General features: G+C 48.1%; 2 protein-coding genes across 2 annotated transcripts in view; one reads left to right on the plus strand and one right to left on the minus strand.

Moving 5' to 3' along the window:
* SNX22 (sorting nexin 22) overlaps positions 1 to 4,457 on the plus strand; it is an 8,234-nt gene extending 3,777 nt beyond the window's left edge. The window contains exons 2-4 of the mRNA XM_029284590.1: positions 2,694 to 2,777; positions 3,961 to 4,065; positions 4,368 to 4,457. Of these exons, the coding sequence (XP_029140423.1) occupies positions 2,694 to 2,777; positions 3,961 to 4,065; positions 4,368 to 4,457 (279 nt within the window). The remainder of the gene's footprint in view (positions 1 to 2,693; positions 2,778 to 3,960; positions 4,066 to 4,367) is intronic.
* Positions 4,458 to 11,990: 7,533 nt separating this feature from the next.
* On the minus strand, positions 11,991 to 18,469 carry PPIB (peptidylprolyl isomerase B). Its single transcript, XM_015818442.1, has 5 exons — positions 18,292 to 18,469; positions 16,167 to 16,280; positions 15,456 to 15,549; positions 13,512 to 13,696; positions 11,991 to 12,413 (listed from the first exon to the last, which is right to left on the minus strand). The coding sequence occupies exons 1-5, from the start codon at positions 18,466 to 18,468 to the stop codon at positions 12,291 to 12,293; spliced, it is 693 nt and encodes a 230-aa protein (XP_015673928.1). The 5' UTR covers position 18,469; the 3' UTR covers positions 11,991 to 12,290.
* Between the last annotated feature and the right edge of the window lie 1,620 nt (positions 18,470 to 20,089).

Consider the following 20,089-nt stretch of genomic DNA (forward strand, 5'->3'; position numbering starts at 1 on the left):
GAGAGAGAGAGAATGCAATTGAGAGAGAGAGAGAGAATGCAATTGAGAGAGAGAGAGAGAGAATGCAATTGAGAGAGAGAGAGAGAGAGAGAGAGAGAATGCAATTGAGGGGGGGGGAATGCAATTGCCCTCAGGAATGTCCCCAGGTACTTAGTGTGCAGAAGGTGCCACGCAGTGCCAGGCATCCTGGCAGGGGGGTTCGGCCCTCTTCCTTTAAATGAGGGGAATGACGTCAGGAATCTTTTAGGACATGTTTGGAGGAAGGCAAACATCTCCCTGGCACATGGACACTGGCGCACTGTTTGTGCAATCCAGCCAGGAATCAAGAGAAAGAAGTCTCTTCCTTGGAATCAATAAACAGCTTATTCAGCCCGGCTTTTTTGCTCTCCCTGGAAAGGCTGGTCAGGAAAGCACCTGCTCAGGGAAGAACAGCTGGCCCTTTGTGTTGTGTGTGCGTGGGCAGCCAAAGTCACCCAAGGGAGAATTGATCTGAAATGCCTCTCGGCTCTGGAAACCTGAGAATTATCCCCCCCCAGCCCCACCCCACCCCAGGCCTGTGTGAGTCAGCTTCCTGCCTCCGGTCCAGCGGGATTAAGGCAGACCCTCTCTGGCCTGGAGACATTTGAGTGACTCCCTGACTCCTGTTGAACTCAGGATATTGTGGGAATGCAAACTTTCTCCCTGGGCTGTGTGGCTCTTCCGTGCCTTCATAAGCAAGAGGGGCTGGTAGGCCTGTGTTGTGGTTTGGAGGAGGAAGAGCCAGCCGTGTGCTGCAGCTGCCCAAAAAAGCCAACACAGTGCTAGGCTGCATTAACAGAGGGATAGAATCAAGATCACCTGAAGTGTTAATACCACTTTACAAGGCCTTGGTAAGGCCACCCTTGGAATACTGCATCCAGTTTTGGTCACCACCATGTAAAAAAGATGCTGAGACTCTAGAAAGAGTCCAGAGAAGAGCAACAAAGATGATTTAGGGGACTGGAGGCTAAAACATATAAGGAAAGGCTGCTGGAATTGGGTATGTCTAGTTTAACGAAGAGAAGGACGAGGGGGGACATGATAGCAGTGTTCCAATATCTCAGGGGCTGCCCCAAAGAAGAGGGAGTCAAGCTATTCTCCAAAGCGCCTGAAGGCAGGACAAGAAGCAACGGGTAGAAACTCATCAAGGAGAGAAGCAACCTAGAACTAAGGAGAAACTTCCTGACACTTAGAACAATTAACCAGTGGAACAACCTGCCTCCAGAAGCGGTGAATGCTCCAACCCTGGAAGTTTTAAAGAAGAGACTGGACAGCCATTTGTCTGAAATGGTATAGGGTTTCCTGCCTGAGCAGGGGGTTGGACTAGATGACCTCCAAGGTCCTTTCCAACTTTATCATCATCATCATCATCATCATCATCATCATCATCATCATCATTATTATTATTATTATTATTATTATTATTAAAGGTAAGTTTGTGTATTGGGGCAGTGTCCTTTGGTTAAACAACACCACAGCTAGGAAGGAGAAGCAAAGAAGCCAGGCAGTGGATCCTTAGGGCAGCCAGGTTTGGGAAACGCTGCAATAACCTTTCAATTAAGTGTCCGGGCAGAAGGCTGTTTCTTTTTTCCTAGCTGGAACAACTTGGACTGAAGGCACCACCCATCATTTTGTCACGTTCGCTTCCCCAGTGCAGTTTGAACCTTTTAAAAGGAAGTTTATGGACCTTGTAGGAGAAGGGATCAAGTTACAGGTCAAGGGGGAGGGGCTGGTTTTATTGATATAGAAGTGGACTTTTGGAAAGTTGGCTGGGTGCCTGATCTATTTCCTATGAGCTCAGCTAGAGGCCTCTGAGAAAATCCACAAATTAGGAAGGAAAGCGGTTGTGGGAACCTGGATTGAGAAACAATGTGTTTGTTACAAAGAGCCCTTTTGGGGTAGTGGTCAAAGGCGTCGGGCTACAAACCGGGAGACAGTGAATTCTAGCCCCACCTTAGGCACGAAGCCGGCTGGGTGACTTGGAGCCAATCACCAGGAGACTGGGAGTTCTAGTTCCTCATTAGCCATGAAAGCTGGGTAGGTAACTTGAAGCAATCCCCAAGGAGGCAGTGAGTTCTAGTCCTGCCTTAGGCATGAAAGCCAACTGGGTGACTTTAGGCCTATCACCAGGCGATGGTGAGTTCTAGTCCTGCCTTAGGCACGGAAGCTGACTGGGCAACCTCGGGCCAATCTCTTTCTCGCAACCCTAGTAAAAAGAAAGCAAGGACCGGCTACTTCCAAAAAACAGAAAGCAGGATGGAGACACACCCAGACGCATAAAGGTATCAGGTGCGGTCTCTCTGCACGGATACACACCTAGACTTTAGGAGAGATGGCAACTGCCCAGGAAGTGTTGTGAAGAATTTCCCAGCCAAGACACAGCGGCTTCTGATTTCAGGCCAGCCTCTGCTGGCCCCTCCCATTTGTCTCCTTTGCTTGAACTCGGAGCCTCCCTCGAGTTGCTGCCCATGTAGAAAAAGCCGGGCTGATAACCAAATTGTATCTTTCATTCAAAAGTGCTGAAAAAGCTTCTCCTTCCAGCCTGGTCTCTCTAGCCAGGACGTCTGGGAGGCTACAGTTTGCAAGGAGAGTCTTTTGAACCCAGCAGAAGGCCAGCTGGGACGTAACTGAAGGCAGGGGCTGTGAATCTGACCCACCTCTGGGTGCCGTTGCAGGTATTCAAAGTGGAGATCGTGTGTAACGGAAGGAAGCATTGCGTGGAGAAGCGCTACAGCGAGTTTTACGCACTTCATAAAAGGGTGAGTAAAGGGGGACATTTCCTCCTTCGGTCGACCTTTCATATTTCTGCCATCAGCACAAAAGTAATTGGTTGGTTGTTTCCTTTAGGGGATTTCGCTCACCCCCCAATGTTCTAATTTAGCCAGAACCCTGGGATTTCATAGTGGTCTCCCTTCCAAAGAGCATTGGATCAAGGAAGGCCTTCTTTCAGCTTCTGGAGATCAGCTAAACCTGGCTATGTGCTGCCACCTGCTGGAGACAAGAGGGAGGTGCACCTGAGATTCCATGTGTTTCTCATCCCTCTGCATTTTGAACCCAGCACCAGGCCATATGCAGATGAATCCATTCATATTGGTTTTGCAGCTGTTGTTATCTATAAACTGTTGTTCAATGAGTCACACAGTCCTTAAACGAATCCGGATTCCCTCACTGACTTTGCTTGTCGGAAGCCAGCTGGGAAGGTCGCAAATGGCAATCAATTGATCCTGGGATTGTTTCAATTGTTGTAAATATATATTGCCAAGTGCCAACATGGTTGCCAAGCGCCTTCATTTTTTAATCACATGACCACAGAGATGCGAATGCGGTTGTAACTGCGAGGACCAATTGTAAGTCACTTTTTTTTACTGCCAGCGTAACGTCAAGCAGTCACTAAATGAATGGCTGTTAAAGTCAAGAACGACCTGCCTCCAGAGGACAGCAGCAGTGCAATATGGGTAGTCCTTGGCTTACAACCACAACTGAGCTCAAAATTTCTGTTGATAAGCGAGACATTCGTTAAGGGAATTTTGCCCCATTTGACAACCTTTCTTGCCACAGTTGTTAAGTGAATCACTGCAGTTGTTAAATTAGGAACATGGTTAAGAGAATCTGGCTTCGCCATTGACATGGTTTGTCAGCAGGTCGCAAAAGGGGGTCCCAGGACCCCCGGGGACACTGCAACGGTCGTAAATACGAACCAGTTGCCAAGCATCCGAATTCTGATCACGTGACCCTGGGGATGCTGCAGTGGGTCGTCGGCGTGAAAAATGGTCGCAACTCACTTTTTTCCCCGTGCTGTTGTAAGTTTGAACGGCCACTAAACTGCTGTAAGTGGAGGACTCCCTGCAAAGGTTCCCAATTTCAGAACCGCGGCAGTTTCTTGGTCCGTTTCTGTGGGCGCCCAGGTCCTAACAGGCACCGTGTCCTCGGTTCTCTCCTTAGATCAAGGGGAGCTGCCAGGTTCCCGACTTCCCACCCAAACGGGTCCCGAACTGGATGGTGAAGGTTCTGCAGCAACGGAGAGCGGGATTAGAAGCTTATCTGCAGGTGATTTACAGCAGGGGTCCCCAAGCCCTGGGCCGTGGACCGGTACCGGGCCGCGGCATGCCAGCAACCGGTCCGCACAAACAAGCAAAGCCCCATCCACGGGATGCAGGCTGCACACAAAACCACGCACCCTCCGGTCCGTGGAAAAACCTCTCTCCACGGAACCCGTGCCTGGTGCCCCAAAGGTTGGGGGCCTCTGATTTACAGCATGGGGAGGGAGATGGTTATTCCCTGCTGAAGCCACCTCTCCCGATATGCCTCAGAGAAGGTTTTACTCCCCCTACTTTTTGCATTCCCCGCAGGGCGTCATCTTGCAGAACCAAACACTTCCCAAGGAACTGCTTCATTTCTTGAAGCTCTGGCAAGGCCTGCAGGAGCCCCATTTGGTGTGAGTATTTCTCGGGAGTGGAAACAGAAGGAAGGAGCAGCAGATCCCATCTCCCTGCAGGTGTCCACAGCTGGACCAGGGAGACCTGTGGTCCTCCAGGGGCTGTTGAACTACAAATCCCAGCAGTCCGTTTTAGTATGGCCAATGGGGATGGACGCTGCTGCGTGTCGTTGTGCAGGATCATCTGGAGGGCTTCTGTTCTACGTGGATTCCATTGCATCCTTCTTATCTCAAGCTTTTCCCTTCTCCCCACCCTGCCAAAAATCACAGTGAAAAATCCAACACCAAGGGCTGATTCACAAACTACAATAAAGTGTAGTGTCTTTTTTTTTAGATTGCATTCAGAGTAATAGATGAAGTAGCAGATGAAGATATGAATAGAATAATAATAGAATAGTATAATGATGAATAGAATGATGAATAGAATGGAATGGAATGGAATGGAATAGACTAGACTAGACTAGACTAGACTAGAATAGAATAGAATAGAATAGAATATAGAATATAGAATATAGACTAGACTAGGAATAGAATAGACTCGACTCAACTAGACTAGAAGAGAGCTGGAAGGGACCTTGGAGGTCTTCTAGTCCAGCCTGCTCAAGTAGGAGAACCTATACCATCTCAGACAAGTGACTGTCTAGCCTCTTCTTAAAAATCTCCAGTGATGGAGCGCCCACGATGGAGTTGTTTTTGTGGAGACAACTTTGTGGAGACAACTGTCTTTGTGGAGTTGTCAGTGCGTTTTGAACTTGGTTGTCTTGCAGATATTTCATTACCCAGTTTGCAAACCCCTCTTTCCAGCACTGATAATGTCCCCTAGTTGGGTAATGAAACGTCTGCAAGAAAATCACCAAGCTCAGAGAGCACCAAGGACCCCCCCAGTTCACCCTGAGCTGCAAATATTCTGTTCTGCTGAAGACACTGTATTTGGTTTCTTTTTCAACAGATGGGATGAGAACTCTTCCTTTCAGGACTTCAGGCAAGTTGTTTTCTATTTTTTTAAGAGAGGGGCTGGGGGAGCACCCCAACTTTGGTTGGGTGAGGGGGTTCCAAGTACCACTTTGACCTCATTGTTTATTCCAATGTTTGCCAAGCTTCCATGTTCTAGATATATCGGATTTTCATCACCCTTAGAAATCAGCTTTCGGAGAGCTGTTGGGTCTTAAGGAGAAAGATGAGATTGTCTATAAATCTAGAAAATACAAGAAGGCCAGCTTCTTCCAGTCCCATTTCTCCAGGAATATTTAGGCTCAATTTCTAAGCTCTAAGCAAGTCACATTCCATGGCATCCTTGATGCTCTCTGAGCTTGGCTATTTTCTTTTCTTTTTTTAAATATTTTATTAAATTTTGTATAGGTAAAAAAGGATAGGATCAATATGGGTATGGGAAAAGGGAGGGATGTGGAATTTGGGGCAGGGTAGGGGTAAATACAATAATGGGGGCAACCCCCAACAATAATTTCATGCTTTAACAAACAAGTTTCCGTCCGGGTCTAAGTATTAAATAACATAATTCATATCGTAGTCAGCAATCATGCAATGAAGTTAAGTGTAACCATCATACTAAAAATTGATAAATAGACTTCCTTTGAATAGGTAAACAAAATTATTAAAATCTCATCTAATCAACATTATTATCATTAGTACATTCTCAAATGATCATAATTATCACATTATCTTTTAAACACACTAAAAATAACAATATTATTAACCTAAAATCTAAAACTTAGTTAAAAGCCCATCATTTACGTATCTCTAACCATTGGTAAAAATTTTTCCCAAGTTTTAAAATAAATTGAATCATCTTTCTCTTTAATCTCCAGTGTTAATCTATCCATTTCTGCACAATCTAAAATTTTAGTAATTATAGCTTAATCAGATGGTAGCTTGGCTGTTTTCTTGCAGACATTCCATTACCAAAGTAGGTAACATCATCAGTGCACTGGTCATCATACACATCACTGAAGCACTGATGATGTTATCTAGTTTGGTAATGAAACGCCCGCTCAGAAAACAAGCTCAGAAAGCACCAAGAACCCCACAGTTCAACCCTGAGCTGCAAATATTCTGCAAATATTCTGGATGCAGGGAGGAAGATCACCGAGTCCCCCAACTCCGCCTGTCTCTCTTTGACTGCCGCCCCTGGCATGCCACCCCAAATCCTGAGTAGCCCCCAGCCTAGAAAAAAAGTCCCCACTTCCCTGCTTACTCTAAGCACTGAAGGACCCTGAGTAACATGGAGGAAGGAAGATATAGGTGATGTAGAAGGTTCTCCTACCTGAGCAGGGGGTTGGACTAGAAGACCTCCCAGGTCCCTTCCAGCTCTGTTATTCTTCCCATTCTCTTTATATGAAGCATGAAAACTTGCTTGCTGGCTGGTTTGCTTCTCATCCCCCTTATTTTTATAGAAAGGAAGGTACCCATCAAGTCAAGTGGCAACCATTTTGCCAGACTGGTATAAGGTCTCCTGCTTGAGCAGGGGGTTGGTCTAGATGACCCCGCAGGCTCCCTTCCAACTGTTAATTCTGTTACTCTTTGCCCCTTTCCTGCTTGTTCTAACACACAAGGTGGCACTTTCTTCTCTCCAACAGCCCCTGTGCCCAGCTCTCTCACCGGCCTGGCATAAGCTTCCACAGTGATCCGTACGTGCTCCCATCTTCCACGGGTAAGCCTTGAAGAAGCCGTTTTTTTGGGGGGGACAGGAGTGGGGGTGACAGAGGAAGGGGAACACCAGTTAGCCAAGGCTGTGCCATCCAGCAGAGGCTGGGAAAGGCCAAATGTGTTTCGGAAGCTTTGGGTGTGATGGAAGCCAAACCAGGGACAAAGTGCAGACTTTTATAAATCCTGAACTTGTAGCCAGCTGCTTCGCAAATGGCTTCGCTTAATGACTGCCGCAAAAAAAAATCATAAAATCTGGTCGGTCGCATGACCGACCCGATTTACCGCCGTCCCAGCATCCAACTACAATGGCCAAGTTTCATTATGGCCGTTATGTTGAGGACTACGGCAAAATGCAATGGGAGTTTCGAAGCCAAAAGATAATTTTGTGATAGGTTTGCGGTGAGGACCGCTTCCTCTTCCTCCTTGCAGGCGAGGGAGAAAGTGTGGAAAAATATGCTCTTCAAAAATGACTGCACCCAGCAAGCTTCACTTGTCAAACATGTCAGACACGTCAACATGTCTGACACAAGGCCCGGGGGCCGGATGAGGCCCGCGAAGTGGTTTCATGTGGCCCGCGAAGCCATCCTGGAAACAGTGAGGGAACGGCCCCCGCTGCCTTGGCCCTGGCCCAGGCCGGCCGGGAAGGAGCCAATGTACAATTTTGTGGTGGCCATCTATGCTGAAACGCATTCAGTCTTAGCTCCACAAGGCCGTCTGGAAACAGCGAGGAACCAGCCTCTGCCGTGTCGGCCCCCCTGGGTGCATGCTGGGGAGGGGTCACCTTTTGTGAGGAATGAAGAAATGTGTGTTAGAGGAGAAAAGTGTGTTAGATATGTTCATCGCTTTGAGTTATTTGTGAAAATCATAAAGGTGGGATATAAATAAGTGAATAAAAACAAATAAATGATAGATTGACATGTGAGAAAGAAGTGGTTGACCTCAAGTCATCAGCTGGGCTTTGTGTTCAAGTGGGACTTGAATTTGGGGTTCTGTGGCCCCAATCCAGTATCTTAACCCTGTGGCATCTCTCGGAGGGTCAAAACAGTCAAGGTGTCCATACCTGTGCAATGAAAGCCATACCACCTTTTACGTGCTTTAATCTGCACCTTCTACTGCAGACATGTCAAACACAAGGCCGGATGAGGCCCGCGAAGTGGTTTCATGTGGCCCGCGAAGCCATCCTGGAAACAGTGAGGGAACGGCCCCCGCTGCCTTGGCCCTGGCCCAGGCCGGCCGGAGGGAGCCAATGTACAATTTTGTGGTGGCCATCTATGCTGAAACGCATTCAGTCTTAGCTCCATAAGCTCCCCACCCCCGCATGGCCTGAGAGGAATGGTGAGGCTCCTCCAGTGGACCATGCCTTGGCACTTGCCCTGGTCCCACCCCCTTCTGCCAGAGACCCTCAGATCTGTCCCACTCCTGCCCAGGCCCCCACAGGCACCCTTGACGCGAACGATGTAGAGATGGCCATGCNAAAATGCAATGGGAGTTTCGAAGCCAAAAGATAATTTTGTGATAGGTTTGCGGTGAGGACCGCTTCCTCTTCCTCCTTGCAGGCGAGGGAGAAAGTGTGGAAAAATATGCTCTTCAAAAATGACTGCACCCAGCAAGCTTCACTTGTCAAACATGTCAGACACGTCAACATGTCTGACACAAGGCCCGGGGGCCGGATGCAGCCCGCGAAGTGGTTTCATGTGGCCCGCGAAGCCATCCTGGAAACAGTGAGGGAACGGCCCCTGCTGCCTTGGCCCTGGCCCAGGCCGGCCGGGAAGGAGCCAATGTACAATTTTGTGGTGGCCATCTATGCTGAAACGCATTCGGTCTTAGCTCCACAAGGCCGTCTAGAAACAGCGAGGAACCAGCCCCTGCTGTGTTGCCCCCCCCCCCGGGTGCATTCCTTTGTGAGGAATGAAGAAATGTGTGTTAGAGGAGAAAAGTGTGTTAGATATGTTCATCGCTTTGAGTTATTTGTGAAAATCATAAAGGTGGGATATAAATAAATGAATAAAAACAAATAAATGATAGGTTGACATGTGAGAGAGAAGTGGCTGACCTCAAGTCATCAGCTGGGCTTTGTGTTCAAGTGGGACTTGAATTTGGGGTTCTGTGGCCCCAATCCAGTATCTTAACCCTGTGGCATCTCTCGGAGGGTCAAAACAGTCAAGGTGTCAATACCTGTGCAATGAAAGCCATACCACCTTTTACTTGCTTTAATCTGCACCTTCTACTGCAGACATGTCAAACACAAGGCCCAGGGGCCGGATGTGGCCCGCGAAGTGGTTTCATGTGGCCCGCGAAGCCATCCTGGAAACAGTGAGGGAATGGCCCCCGCTGCCTTGGCCCTGGCCCAGGCCGGCCAGGAGGGAGCCAATGTACAATTTTGTGGTGGCCATCTATGCTGAAACGCATTCAGTCTTAGCTCCATAAGCTCCCCACCCCCGCATGGCCTGAGAGGAATGGTGAGGCTCCTCCAGTGGACCATGCCTTGGCGCTTGCCCCGGTCCCACCCTCTTCTGCCAGAGACCCTCAGATCTGTCCCACTCCTGCCCAGGCCCCCACAGGCACCCTTGACGGGAACGATGTAGAGCTGGCCACGCCCACCCAGTAGGCCACACCCACTCCATCCATGCTCACCCAGTAGGCCACACCCACCCTGGCCACACCCACCCCCCCCCCGAGGGCAACCGCAATGCTGATGCGGCCCTCAATGAAATTGAGTTTGACACCCCTGCTCCAAGCCATGTTGTCAAGAAGGAAGCTGGGGGGGGGGGGGGGAAGAGGGTTACAGAAACTTCTAGAGCAGTATTTCTCAACCTCAACAACTTTACAATTTGTGGACTTCAAGTCCCAGAATTCCTCAGCCAGCATGCTGGCTGGAGAATTCTGGGAGTTGAAGTCCACACATCTTAAAATTGCTGAGGTTGAGAAACACTGTTCTAGAGGGGTCCCCTCACCTCTTCCAGAAAGTATAGACCAGTGTTGCTCAAGCTCAGCAACTTTTAAGACGTGTGGATTCCATTGCTGACTGGGGAATTCTGGGAGCTGTAGTCCACACGTCTTAAAAGTTGCTGAGCTTGAGAAAGGCCGGTGTGGAGTCCCTCCAGACATGGCTTCACCTTCCCACAATCCCTTCAGCCTGCATGGGCAACTGAAGAATTCTGGAACCCAAAGCCCGCCTACCCAGAGGACACAAAGCTGGGAAAATTTGGATTAAGAGCCCAGGCCTTTCATGAGCTGGCTGGCTGTTAACCTGTGTGCCCCTCCATCCTGGTTTAAGGGGAAAGAGAACTCTTAAAATTGTCCTACTTACCCACAATCCCCCAGAACCTTAGTTTCACTCTAGAACTGGTTGAACCCTAAGCTAGTTCAACAAGTGGGCTCCAATGCCAAAGTGTTGTATTTTACGGCTTTTGTTGTTGTTATTCTTAAGCTTTATGTCCCACTTTCTTGGCTCGGGTGGGGGCAAAGACTTAATTTATCTCTGGGCCTGTGGTTGGCAGCCACTCCATAAGTCAAGGGTCTGCAACCTTGACAACTTTAAGACTTGTGGATTTCAGCTTCCAGCTATGCTGGCTGAGGAATTCTGGGAACTGAAGTCCACAAGTCTTAAAATGGTCAAGGTTGCAAATCCCTGCTTGAGCAACACAATCGGTTTTGCTTTCCCAACTGCAAAAAGGTAGGAAATCTAACTGCAAACGGCTATACAGTTTTTCTTCCTCTTTTTATCCAGATCTGCTTCCGAATATAATCCTAAACGGTGTCCTGCAGGGCCTCTACGCCCAAGACTATCACCTGCCTGGAAGCAAAGCTCTTAACGGACTCGGGGCTGCAAAGGACAATGACAGAGACGCATTGAGTTGGTGGTCTGCTCCTTTCCTTCCTGCCTAGAGACACATGGGGCTGCGTGCTTTGCAATTTTGTGCCTTGGAAGGGGAGACACCCCCTTCCCCCCCCCCAGCTTCTCTTGTGTGAAAAACAGAGGGATCAAGGACACAGCTTACCGAGCATCTTCCTCTGTTTCACCAGGGGAAGGGGAAAAAAAAATCCATAGTAGTAGATCCTAGAGTAGGCTATCCATTAAAATGCACTGTGGTTTATTTTGGCTGCATCTCTTCAGGAGGGAGAATACAGCATCTGGAAAGGTCATTGGTCTTATTTAGGAAGACACGACTAGTAAAATAAGAGTTTCTCAACCACTTGTAAGAGGTATGGACTTCAACTCTCAGAATTCGTACCAATTCGAATCCTGTTCGGTCTCAGTAAAGTGGGACACCTGTGATCCTTTGTTGTTTAATCTTTTCCTTCTTCTCACTGGGACAGAGGTTGTCGGTCTTATTTTGTTTAAGGCTGGTAATTCCTCCCAACTGTTGAAAACCGGATAGCCCTCCAAATAGGAGGGGGGGGGGGGGTCACTGCCAATGTTCCTAGCATGGCTGAGGAAAATGGGAACTGTGATCCAGCAGTGTTTCTCAAGCTTAGCAACTTTGCAATTGGTAGACTTCAACTCCCACCAGTTGGGAATTCTGGGAGTTAAAAGTTCACCCAATTGAAGCTGCTGAGGTTGAGTAACCCTGATCTGGTGGGCTATCGTGGCTTAGCCAAGTTCCTCAAAACCAACTTTTTAAAGTTCTTCACACTGTGAATGACGCCGTTTTCCACTAGAGTGCCCAGAACAGCTTCCTCCGTTTCCAAAATCGGAGGTCACTACTAGGATTTTATCCTGTTTTGCTCATCAAAAGGCAACTGTTGAGAGCTTCCACTTTTACAACTGGGCTTACAGCATGTGGTTAAGCCACGCTTCATGGCATCAACTACAGTCGGCTTGGGTTCCCTGATCCTGGCTGACGAGGACAAAGGCAAGGTAGATGTTCTACAAAAAAAACACAATGGTCATGTTTATTGGTCCATGTGCTTTTTACAAAAAGAACTGAGACGACGCAACACTCCTGGCCCCTTGGAAGGGGCCCCGCTGCCCACCGAGGCCGATGATGGAAATGGAAGAAGTTGAGCGGTGGTTGCCGAAATGGAGGCCCCACCACCCAGCATGGAGGGGAGAAAGAGAGCAGCGGGTGCTCGGCAGCTGGAGGAGGAGGAGGATGAATGAGGCCCCGGGAAGAAGGTAGGGCCTCCAGCCCTTTTGCAGACCAGAACCTGGCCCTCCAGCAACCCCAGATTATTCTTTGGCAATGGCGAATGGTTTCTCCACCTCAATGACGTTGCAGTCCGCAATGATGACATCCTTCAGGGGTTTGTCGCGACTGTCTGTCTTGGTGCTTTCCATCTTCCGGACAACATCCTAGAAAGAGATAGGAACAAAGTCCTGAATTGATGGCCCCATCTACCATGGAGGACATTATCTCACGTACGTTCTGGTCTCTACCCTCTCAAGTTCTAATGGTCCCTGCTGCAGCTTGGAGGGTCAGTTGAGGGTCCAGGATGATAATGTCATAGTATATGGGAATGACCTTGGGAGAGGGAAGGGAAAGAGATGCTGCCTAGAGAATGGTCCTATAAGAGGAGGGGGAGCCCAGAGCTGCAGAACAGGCCAAGAAAGCAACTTGGAGAAGATCCTAACTTATCAGGCTATAAAAATAGAAGGCGAGATATTTGTACTTTCAGACTTGCAACAGTCTATATTAAATAGTCTGGCAATACAGTAAAATTAGCTCATCTGATCGTGTTTCCTGTCTGATCTAGCTGGGAAGGATGATGAGAGGTTGAGGCCTCTAAAACCTTTACTTTTATTTAGGACGAGGCAGGGAGATGGGTTTTTCAGGTAATTATTAAATTCCAACTGTCAATAGGCCTGGCCAGCAATGTTGCAAGTTTATTTCAACAACGCCTGGTGGGAAGCAGTTGCCAAATCCAGCTTTGGCTCATCAGAACCTCAATCTAGAGATTTACATCTTCAAGACCGCAAGGTAGATCCCAGTTGAATGCAACCTGGGAAAATGGTGGTAATTGGCATCAAAAAAGACAAATTGGAAATGAATGGGAAGAATCACATAGCCAGGCCTGCATTGTACTGACAAATGCATTCTCCAGTCACAACCAACGTTTAACCATGATGCAATCTTTTTTTTTTAAAAAGGAAGTCAGAAGTGCTGTTTTGGTACATCGTTTAAATTTGTTGTTCTGTGACTCAACAAGACATTCAAATATAGGAAGGAGGAAACCCAACGGAGTTGTAGTAATAGTCAAATTCAGCTTTTCTAATTTTGAACCCTTGCATCTAGACCAGCGTTTCTCACCCTCATCTGCTTTTAGAAGTGTGGACTTCATTTCCCAGAATTCCCCAGCCGGCAGGAAGTCCACACAACCTGAAGTTGAGAAACACAGATCTATACCCTGGACAAGACTGACTCTCACCCAACCCAACCGGAGTCCCTCTTACCATCCCTTCCAGGACTTTGCCAAAGACAACGTGCTTGCCGTCCAGCCATGAAGTCTTGACAGTAGTGATGAAGAATTGAGACCCGTTGGTGTCCTTGCCGGCATTAGCCATGCTGACCCATCCCGGCCCGTAGTGCTTCAACTTGAAGTTCTCATCTGGGAAACGATCTCCGTAAATGCTCTTCCCTGGCAAAGATGAGAACAGGAGAGACGTAATGCTGCCCAAAACAGAGACCGAGAGTCTCAACCTGAGATCTACCTGGACTACACATGGAGATCAACCCACTCAAGAGGAGGACATGATACTTTAGGGCAGGGGTAGGCAACCTTGGCTCTTTTATGACTCGTGGACTTCAACTCCCAGAGTTCCTGAGCCAGCCATGCTGAGGGGAAAGGAAGGTTTCCAAGCTGAGCCATGCTGGCTCAGGAATTCTGGGAGTTGAAGTCCACAAGTCATAAAAGAGCCAAGGTTGCCTACCCCTGCTTTAGGGAAAAGCATCCCCCAGAGGCAGCTTCTCTGAGATCCCTGAGTCCTTTTCAGATGTTAGAAGAACTTCTGCACACCACAGGAACTCATTGGCACCAATTTCCTTGCTTTTCAGCCATTGTGTTTCCACACAATCCTAGACCAAGATTCACCTATCCATGATATATCGAATCATTAGGTTCACACGCCAATCTATAATTGAGCTCTCTTTGGCTGGATTCACTCTTCGTATTGCAGCACCAAATAAACCATATTATAGCTCAGAGTACTGTGTGAACTCAGCCTCCTTCTTCTTTCTTTCACGACTGATTTTATTAATCACTGGCCTGACTGTGGTGATCTTTACAGCCTCTTCGCTCCATATATATATATATGTATGTATATGTGTGTGTGTGTGTGTGTTTGTAGATTTTCACGGGTACAGGTATTCAGGTCTTGGTGTATTCAGGTCTTTTCCCGTGTAAGATTGAGAGTATCTTGGCCGATACTCTCGATACTCTGAGAGTCATGCTGAACAGCTGATAGGCACGCTGGATCTACGCGCCAAACAGCTGACAAGTGTGACTTTTGAATATGGTCTTGAGACTGACTGCTTTATGCCTTTAAGAGCTTCTTAAGCAACCGTTTTTTAACTGTTATGTAAATTTATGCACATACTTCCCCCTTCTCATTTAGCCCTTTGCTCTGATGATGTTAACAGGTTGTTAACGAAAGCTCAGCAATTAATAAAAAAAGCCTTTTACCTTACATCCCAGAGCTCTTTGGTTTTATCTGATTGACTTTAAATAGATAGATAGATAGATAGATAGATAGATAGATAGATAGATAGATAGATAGATAGATAGATAGATCATAGGTAGAGATGATATATATACATAGAGATGATAGATATATATATAGAGATGATAGATGCTATCTATAGATGATAGAGATAGATGATAGATAGATAGATAGATAGATAGATAGATAGATAGATAGATAGATAGATAGATAGATAGATAGATGTGTTATCTTAAAACTGTTGTTATCTTGACTCTCACACTGAAGGGCAGGATTGAAAAAATAATAATGAAAATTACACATGGAGATCAACCCACTCAAGGCAACATGGTACTTTAGGGGAAAGCATCTCGCTGAGGCAGTAGTGCCCAAGAATTAAAGATGGCACCCTCGGATGTGCAAGGAATTCTGGGAGTCGTAGTTTCCAAGCTCTGGAGGAGGTATAGATATTACTCCACTTACTGTAGCCTGCCCAATGTAGCCATAAGTTGTGAGGGTTGGAAAGCAGATCATTCATGTGACAGACCCAGTTGTACAACTTTTTGCACAGGTTGTTAACCATCACGGTGGTTGCTAATGAAACCTATTGTTCGCTACAGGGCGTCTTTGCCAAAAAACATGGAACGCCTCAAAGAGATTGAATTTGGAACCACCTCAACTTCCTGTCCTGAGTCTTACCTCCTGTTCCATCACCCCGGGTAAAATCTCCTCCCTGGATCATGAAGTCCTTGATAATACGGTGGAACTTGCTGCTCTTGAACCCAAATCCTTTCTGGCAAACAAAAGTAGCAAAGCATGAGGGTGGTGGACGCAGGGGACCCATACCTTAAACATTGGCAGTGCCCCCATGCCAGCACCTTCCAAACTCAGGAATCCCAACCAGCAAGTGAAAAAAAAACAATGTCGTCTCAGCAGACAGAAAGTGGATCCAATGTTTTCCTAATCCAACTGAGTGCCAAAAAGCTTTTAAGCACAAAAGACCACCACCCTTTCTCACTGAGAGGGGTTCCCCCTTTATCCAGGCGACCCAGAATTTTATGGATTATTGTTGTGAGTTGTGACCCAGGACAGGCAGCCACACAAATCTGTAAATAAACAGCTAAATAGATCCAATCCAATATTATTAATAAATGCAGAGTGGTTTACTTTCTTCGTAACGTCAACCACCTACTTCCTGGAGTGACTGCCTCCTTTTACCCAACAGTGGGGCCAGCCCTGCTCAGAAAAACATCATCATTGTGAGGATTTTTTTCCCCCCAGCCACCCACAGCTGCCAGTTTTCTCTGCTTTATCTACCGCTTGTGAAGCATTGTCACCATGCACCAATCCAACCCCTAATTTTGCGGTCACTCAGAAAGGACCGCATCACGGAGCCGGCGTCCGACTTACCTCTCCTGTGGCTAAGGCAACAAAGTTCTCCACCGTTTTGGGAACCGTCTTTCCAAAGAGGCCGATGACAATGCGCCCCAGATCTTCCTCTCCCATCTTAACATCAAAATACACCTGGGGAGAGAAACCGAGGCTGCTATCAGGAACCGGCTGCTTAGGCAAATTTGTTCCTATTCTGAATTTAGAACCCAATTCTTAAGAGGCCGTCTCTGGCACCCAGGCACCGGTTGCTGAAACCCGGCCCTCCTTGGTCACCAGCTGCCCTTTGTTGCAGCGGAGTCAAAGCACCACTACAAGAATTGCAAACATCAGGGTTTGCCTGGTTAAGCTTGCAGTGTGGTTTCAGGACAAAGCCTAATACAGGTAGTCTTGACTTACGACCACATATAAAGAACGGCTGCTGGAATTGGGTATGTCTAGTTTAACGAAGAGAAGGATGAGGGGGGACATGATAGCAGTGTTCCAATATCTCAGGGGCTGCCCCAAAGAGGAGGGGAGTCAAACTATTCTCCGAAGCCCCAGAAGGCAGGACAAGAAGCAATGGATGGAAACTAATCAAGGAGAGAAGCAACCTGGAACTAAGGAGAAACTTCCTGACAGTTAGAACAATTAACCAGTGGAACAACCTGCCTCCAGAAGCGGTGAATGCTCCAACACTGGAGTTTTTTAAGAAGAGACTGGACAGCCATTTGTCCAAAATGGTATCGGTTTTCCTGCCTGAGCAGGGGGTTGGACTAGATGACCTCCAAGGTCCCTTCCAACTGTATTATTATTACATTTGAGCCCAACATTTCTGTCGTTAAATGAGACAGATGTTAAGTGAGTTTTGACCGCTTTTCTTGCCACAGTTGTTAAGTAGATCACTGCAGTTGTTAATAAAAGGTTGTTAAGTGAATTGGGCTTCCCCATTGACTTTGCTGATCAGGTCACAAAAAGGGATCACATGACCCCGGGACATGGTGACCATCATAAATGAGTTGTCAAGCGCCCGAATGTAAATCACATGACCACGGGGACGCTACAAGGGTCGTAAGTGTGAAAAATGGTCATAACGGTCATTTTTCAGTGCTGATGTAACTTCAGTCACTAAACGAACTGTTATAAACTGAAGACTCCTTGAATTTAAGTCATGTAAGCATATCTGGCAAGAGATGAAGACACAATTTGAGTAACTGCGGTGGAGTAACTCATTGTGTGTGATGTCCTTGGAGGCTTCTACCAGACCTGCGTGTGAGGACACAAGGCAGCTGTCTGAACGGGCACAAGCCTTAAGATGCTTTTATTAGAATGTACAACGGCTTCATCTTATTGGTATCTCGGACTTGGCTAACGGTTCCTGGGAGCGGAAGAGAGGCCCAATGCTTCTGGCCCGGGTGGCTGCCCTCATCCCTCCCAAGCGTCCTTCCTCTTCGCCTGGAAACCACAGTCCAGTTTTTAAGTCTTTGGAAAATGCCATGTCATCACCCTGGTCAAGGCTCTCCTTCATTTCAGGGGCTCTACAATTGCCAGGCTGCAATTCGTGCACTTCACCAGCCGGGAGTTAATCGCACTGGATCCAAGGGGGCTTCCTCGTGAGCAATCCCCAGAAAGAAAGCAAAAATAACCCCCTGCAACTCTCCTGCTTCTGGGCTCTCCGGTGCCAGCCTGCCAACCCTAACCCTGCCACGGGATGACCGGCAATCCTATTCCTGGAGTCCCTGCTTCATAGGGGGCCCGTCTGTGCCTGCATTACTCGCGTGCAAACCTGCCCTGGATCTGCCCACGTCCCTTGGATGCCACCTACCGAGGCATGGGCAGCCTCCCGGCGGCTCATTGTCATCTGATCGGTCGCGGCCGGTTCCCAGGATTAAGGTTCCCGTTTCCCACCACCCCACCGGTCTTGATACACGTGTGCGTGCACATCCACACGTGCGCGTGGATAAACTAAAAACTGGCCAGCAGAGGCGGGGGGGGGAGACCCCTCCGGGCACTGGCCGGCTGCCAGGCGGTTGCAACGGGGTTGCAAACGGGAGGGCGGCTGCACGGGCGCCGAATCCCGCTGCAAAGCAAGTGGGTCGAGGAGGGGGGAGCGATGCACGGGGAATATTGAGCCTGGGTGCCTCCCCTCCCCCCCCCGCTTGCTCACCTTCACCGTGACCTTGGGACCCTTCTTGCGCTCCTCTGCATGAGTGCCCGGGAAGAGCAGCATCAGGAGACCCCCGCCCAGCCCCAGCAGGGCCGCGGCCGCCAGCAACTTCATCTTCCTGCGTTCGCAGCTCCAGCCACGCCAGCCCGGCCACAGTGCCCGCCGCGCCGCCAGCATCCGCCCCCTTCCCCTCGCGAGCCTTCCTTTCCCCGCCCTCGGTCCCCCTATCGCCTGCCTAATGGTACAAGCCCGAGCCGGGCGGAGCGAGGGCTTCAGCGGCGGGGATTGGCGCGTTCCATCGCCAAAAGGGGGGGGGCGAGAAGAACCCAGCTGCCACAAAGGAATGCCACGTTTCCAGCCTCGTATTGGGCAGCCGCGTGGGCCAATGAGGAAGTGGCACGGAGGGCGGCGGCCGCGCCCATTGGGCCAAGGGACAACAAAGACGAGGCAGGCAGGAAGGAAGGCTTCTCTGGCGAAACTACGTTACCCAGAAAGGAGCGCGCGAGGACTGTGTTACCGCTCCGCTCCTGTAGGGGTCAGCATAGCAAGCGGACGCCGGTCACGGCTCGACTTTCCGTTAAGCTACAGAGCTGCTGCTGCTCTCAGCCCTGCCTACCTCCCAAGGTTGTTGTGCGGGTGCAATTAAGGGAAGATCCGCCGGAGGGAAACCCGGCTATAGACGCAAAGAGGTTGGGCCATAATAAGGCTGTGACCGAAGTTACTCCAGGGTGAACTGAATCCTTTTTAGAGCAATGTTTTTCAACCTTGACAGCATTAAGATGGGTGGACTTCAACTCCCAGAATTCCTCAGCCAGCCATGCTGGCTGTGGGAATTCTGGGAGTTGAAGTCTTCTACTTCAAGGTTGAAAAACACTGCTTCAGAGCATCATCAAGACTGGCCTGTAACGCTTCATCGACAGATTATATAACTTTATATTAATTATTCAAACCGTAGGTTTAACCTCCAAAATATAAAGCAGATCTACTCTGGTTGCTACGGTACTGCTGAATAGGTTTATATTTTACGTCCAGGAGAGAATCGATGTTAGAAGCTTAGTAAAAGATTGGCCTGCCTTTTGGCATTTTATATTAGCAGAAACTAGGAAACAGTGATGTGTGTTAACAGTGATACCTAAAAATCCAAAAGGGTAAGTTTTAACGCCCCCAAAAGTGGGCTTGCTTGATCAAGCAATTACATCCCATCCCGGTAATTCCAGCAGTCTTTTATATAAATGTTGCTGAGCTCTTGATATGCAGATAAGTATTTTAAAGGTTTGATATATACAAGTAAAGCAGTAGCACTTAAGCCATTTTGAAAAATGAACCTTGTCTCTGCAGACAGCAGGTTAACATTTTGAGGAGGCCGCATGATGTTTAACGACCTGATTTATGACTGTCATTCTTGAGGTTTATTGTCCATTTCTGGCTTTGTGCTGGTTTCCAGAAAAAACATGCCCATTCAGAAGAATGGATTTGCCTAATGATCATGGTGATTCACTTAACAACCCCCCCTCAAAAAAACAATCTGGTCATGTGGGTGTCTCAACGTACAACCGCAACAACTTACAACTGGATTTCCTATCCCAATTGTTGTCATAAATCAAGGACTGCCAGTATAAAGAAACACACTCTGGCATTTGTTTTCATTCTGATTTCAAGATGTTAATTCCAGGGCCCAAGATCTGTGGCAAAACCATGAACAGACCAGAAATGAACAGAGCAAAGTCAATGTTTTATTTTACATTAAAATGGTGCCATTCGGGGGAAGAATGTATTCAAGGTACACAACATTTCTTGC

This window comes from Protobothrops mucrosquamatus, unplaced genomic scaffold, assembly GCF_001527695.2.
Source record: "Protobothrops mucrosquamatus isolate PMUCROS unplaced genomic scaffold, P.Mucros_1.0 scaffold741, whole genome shotgun sequence".
Taxonomy (NCBI): Eukaryota; Metazoa; Chordata; class Lepidosauria; order Squamata; family Viperidae; genus Protobothrops; species Protobothrops mucrosquamatus.

Coding starts and splice junctions, on each gene's coding strand:
- PPIB (XM_015818442.1), bottom strand. CDS start 18,468: ATGCTGGCGGCGCGGCGGGCACTGTGGCCGGGCTGGCGTGGCTGGAGC. Junction 13,697..15,455: donor CCGGGGTGATGGAACAGGAG/GTAAGACTCAGG, acceptor CATCTTTGCCAG/GGAAGAGCATTTACGGAGAT. Junction 12,414..13,511: donor GCAAAGTCCTGGAAGGGATG/GTAAGAGGGACT, acceptor ATCTCTTTCTAG/GATGTTGTCCGGAAGATGGA.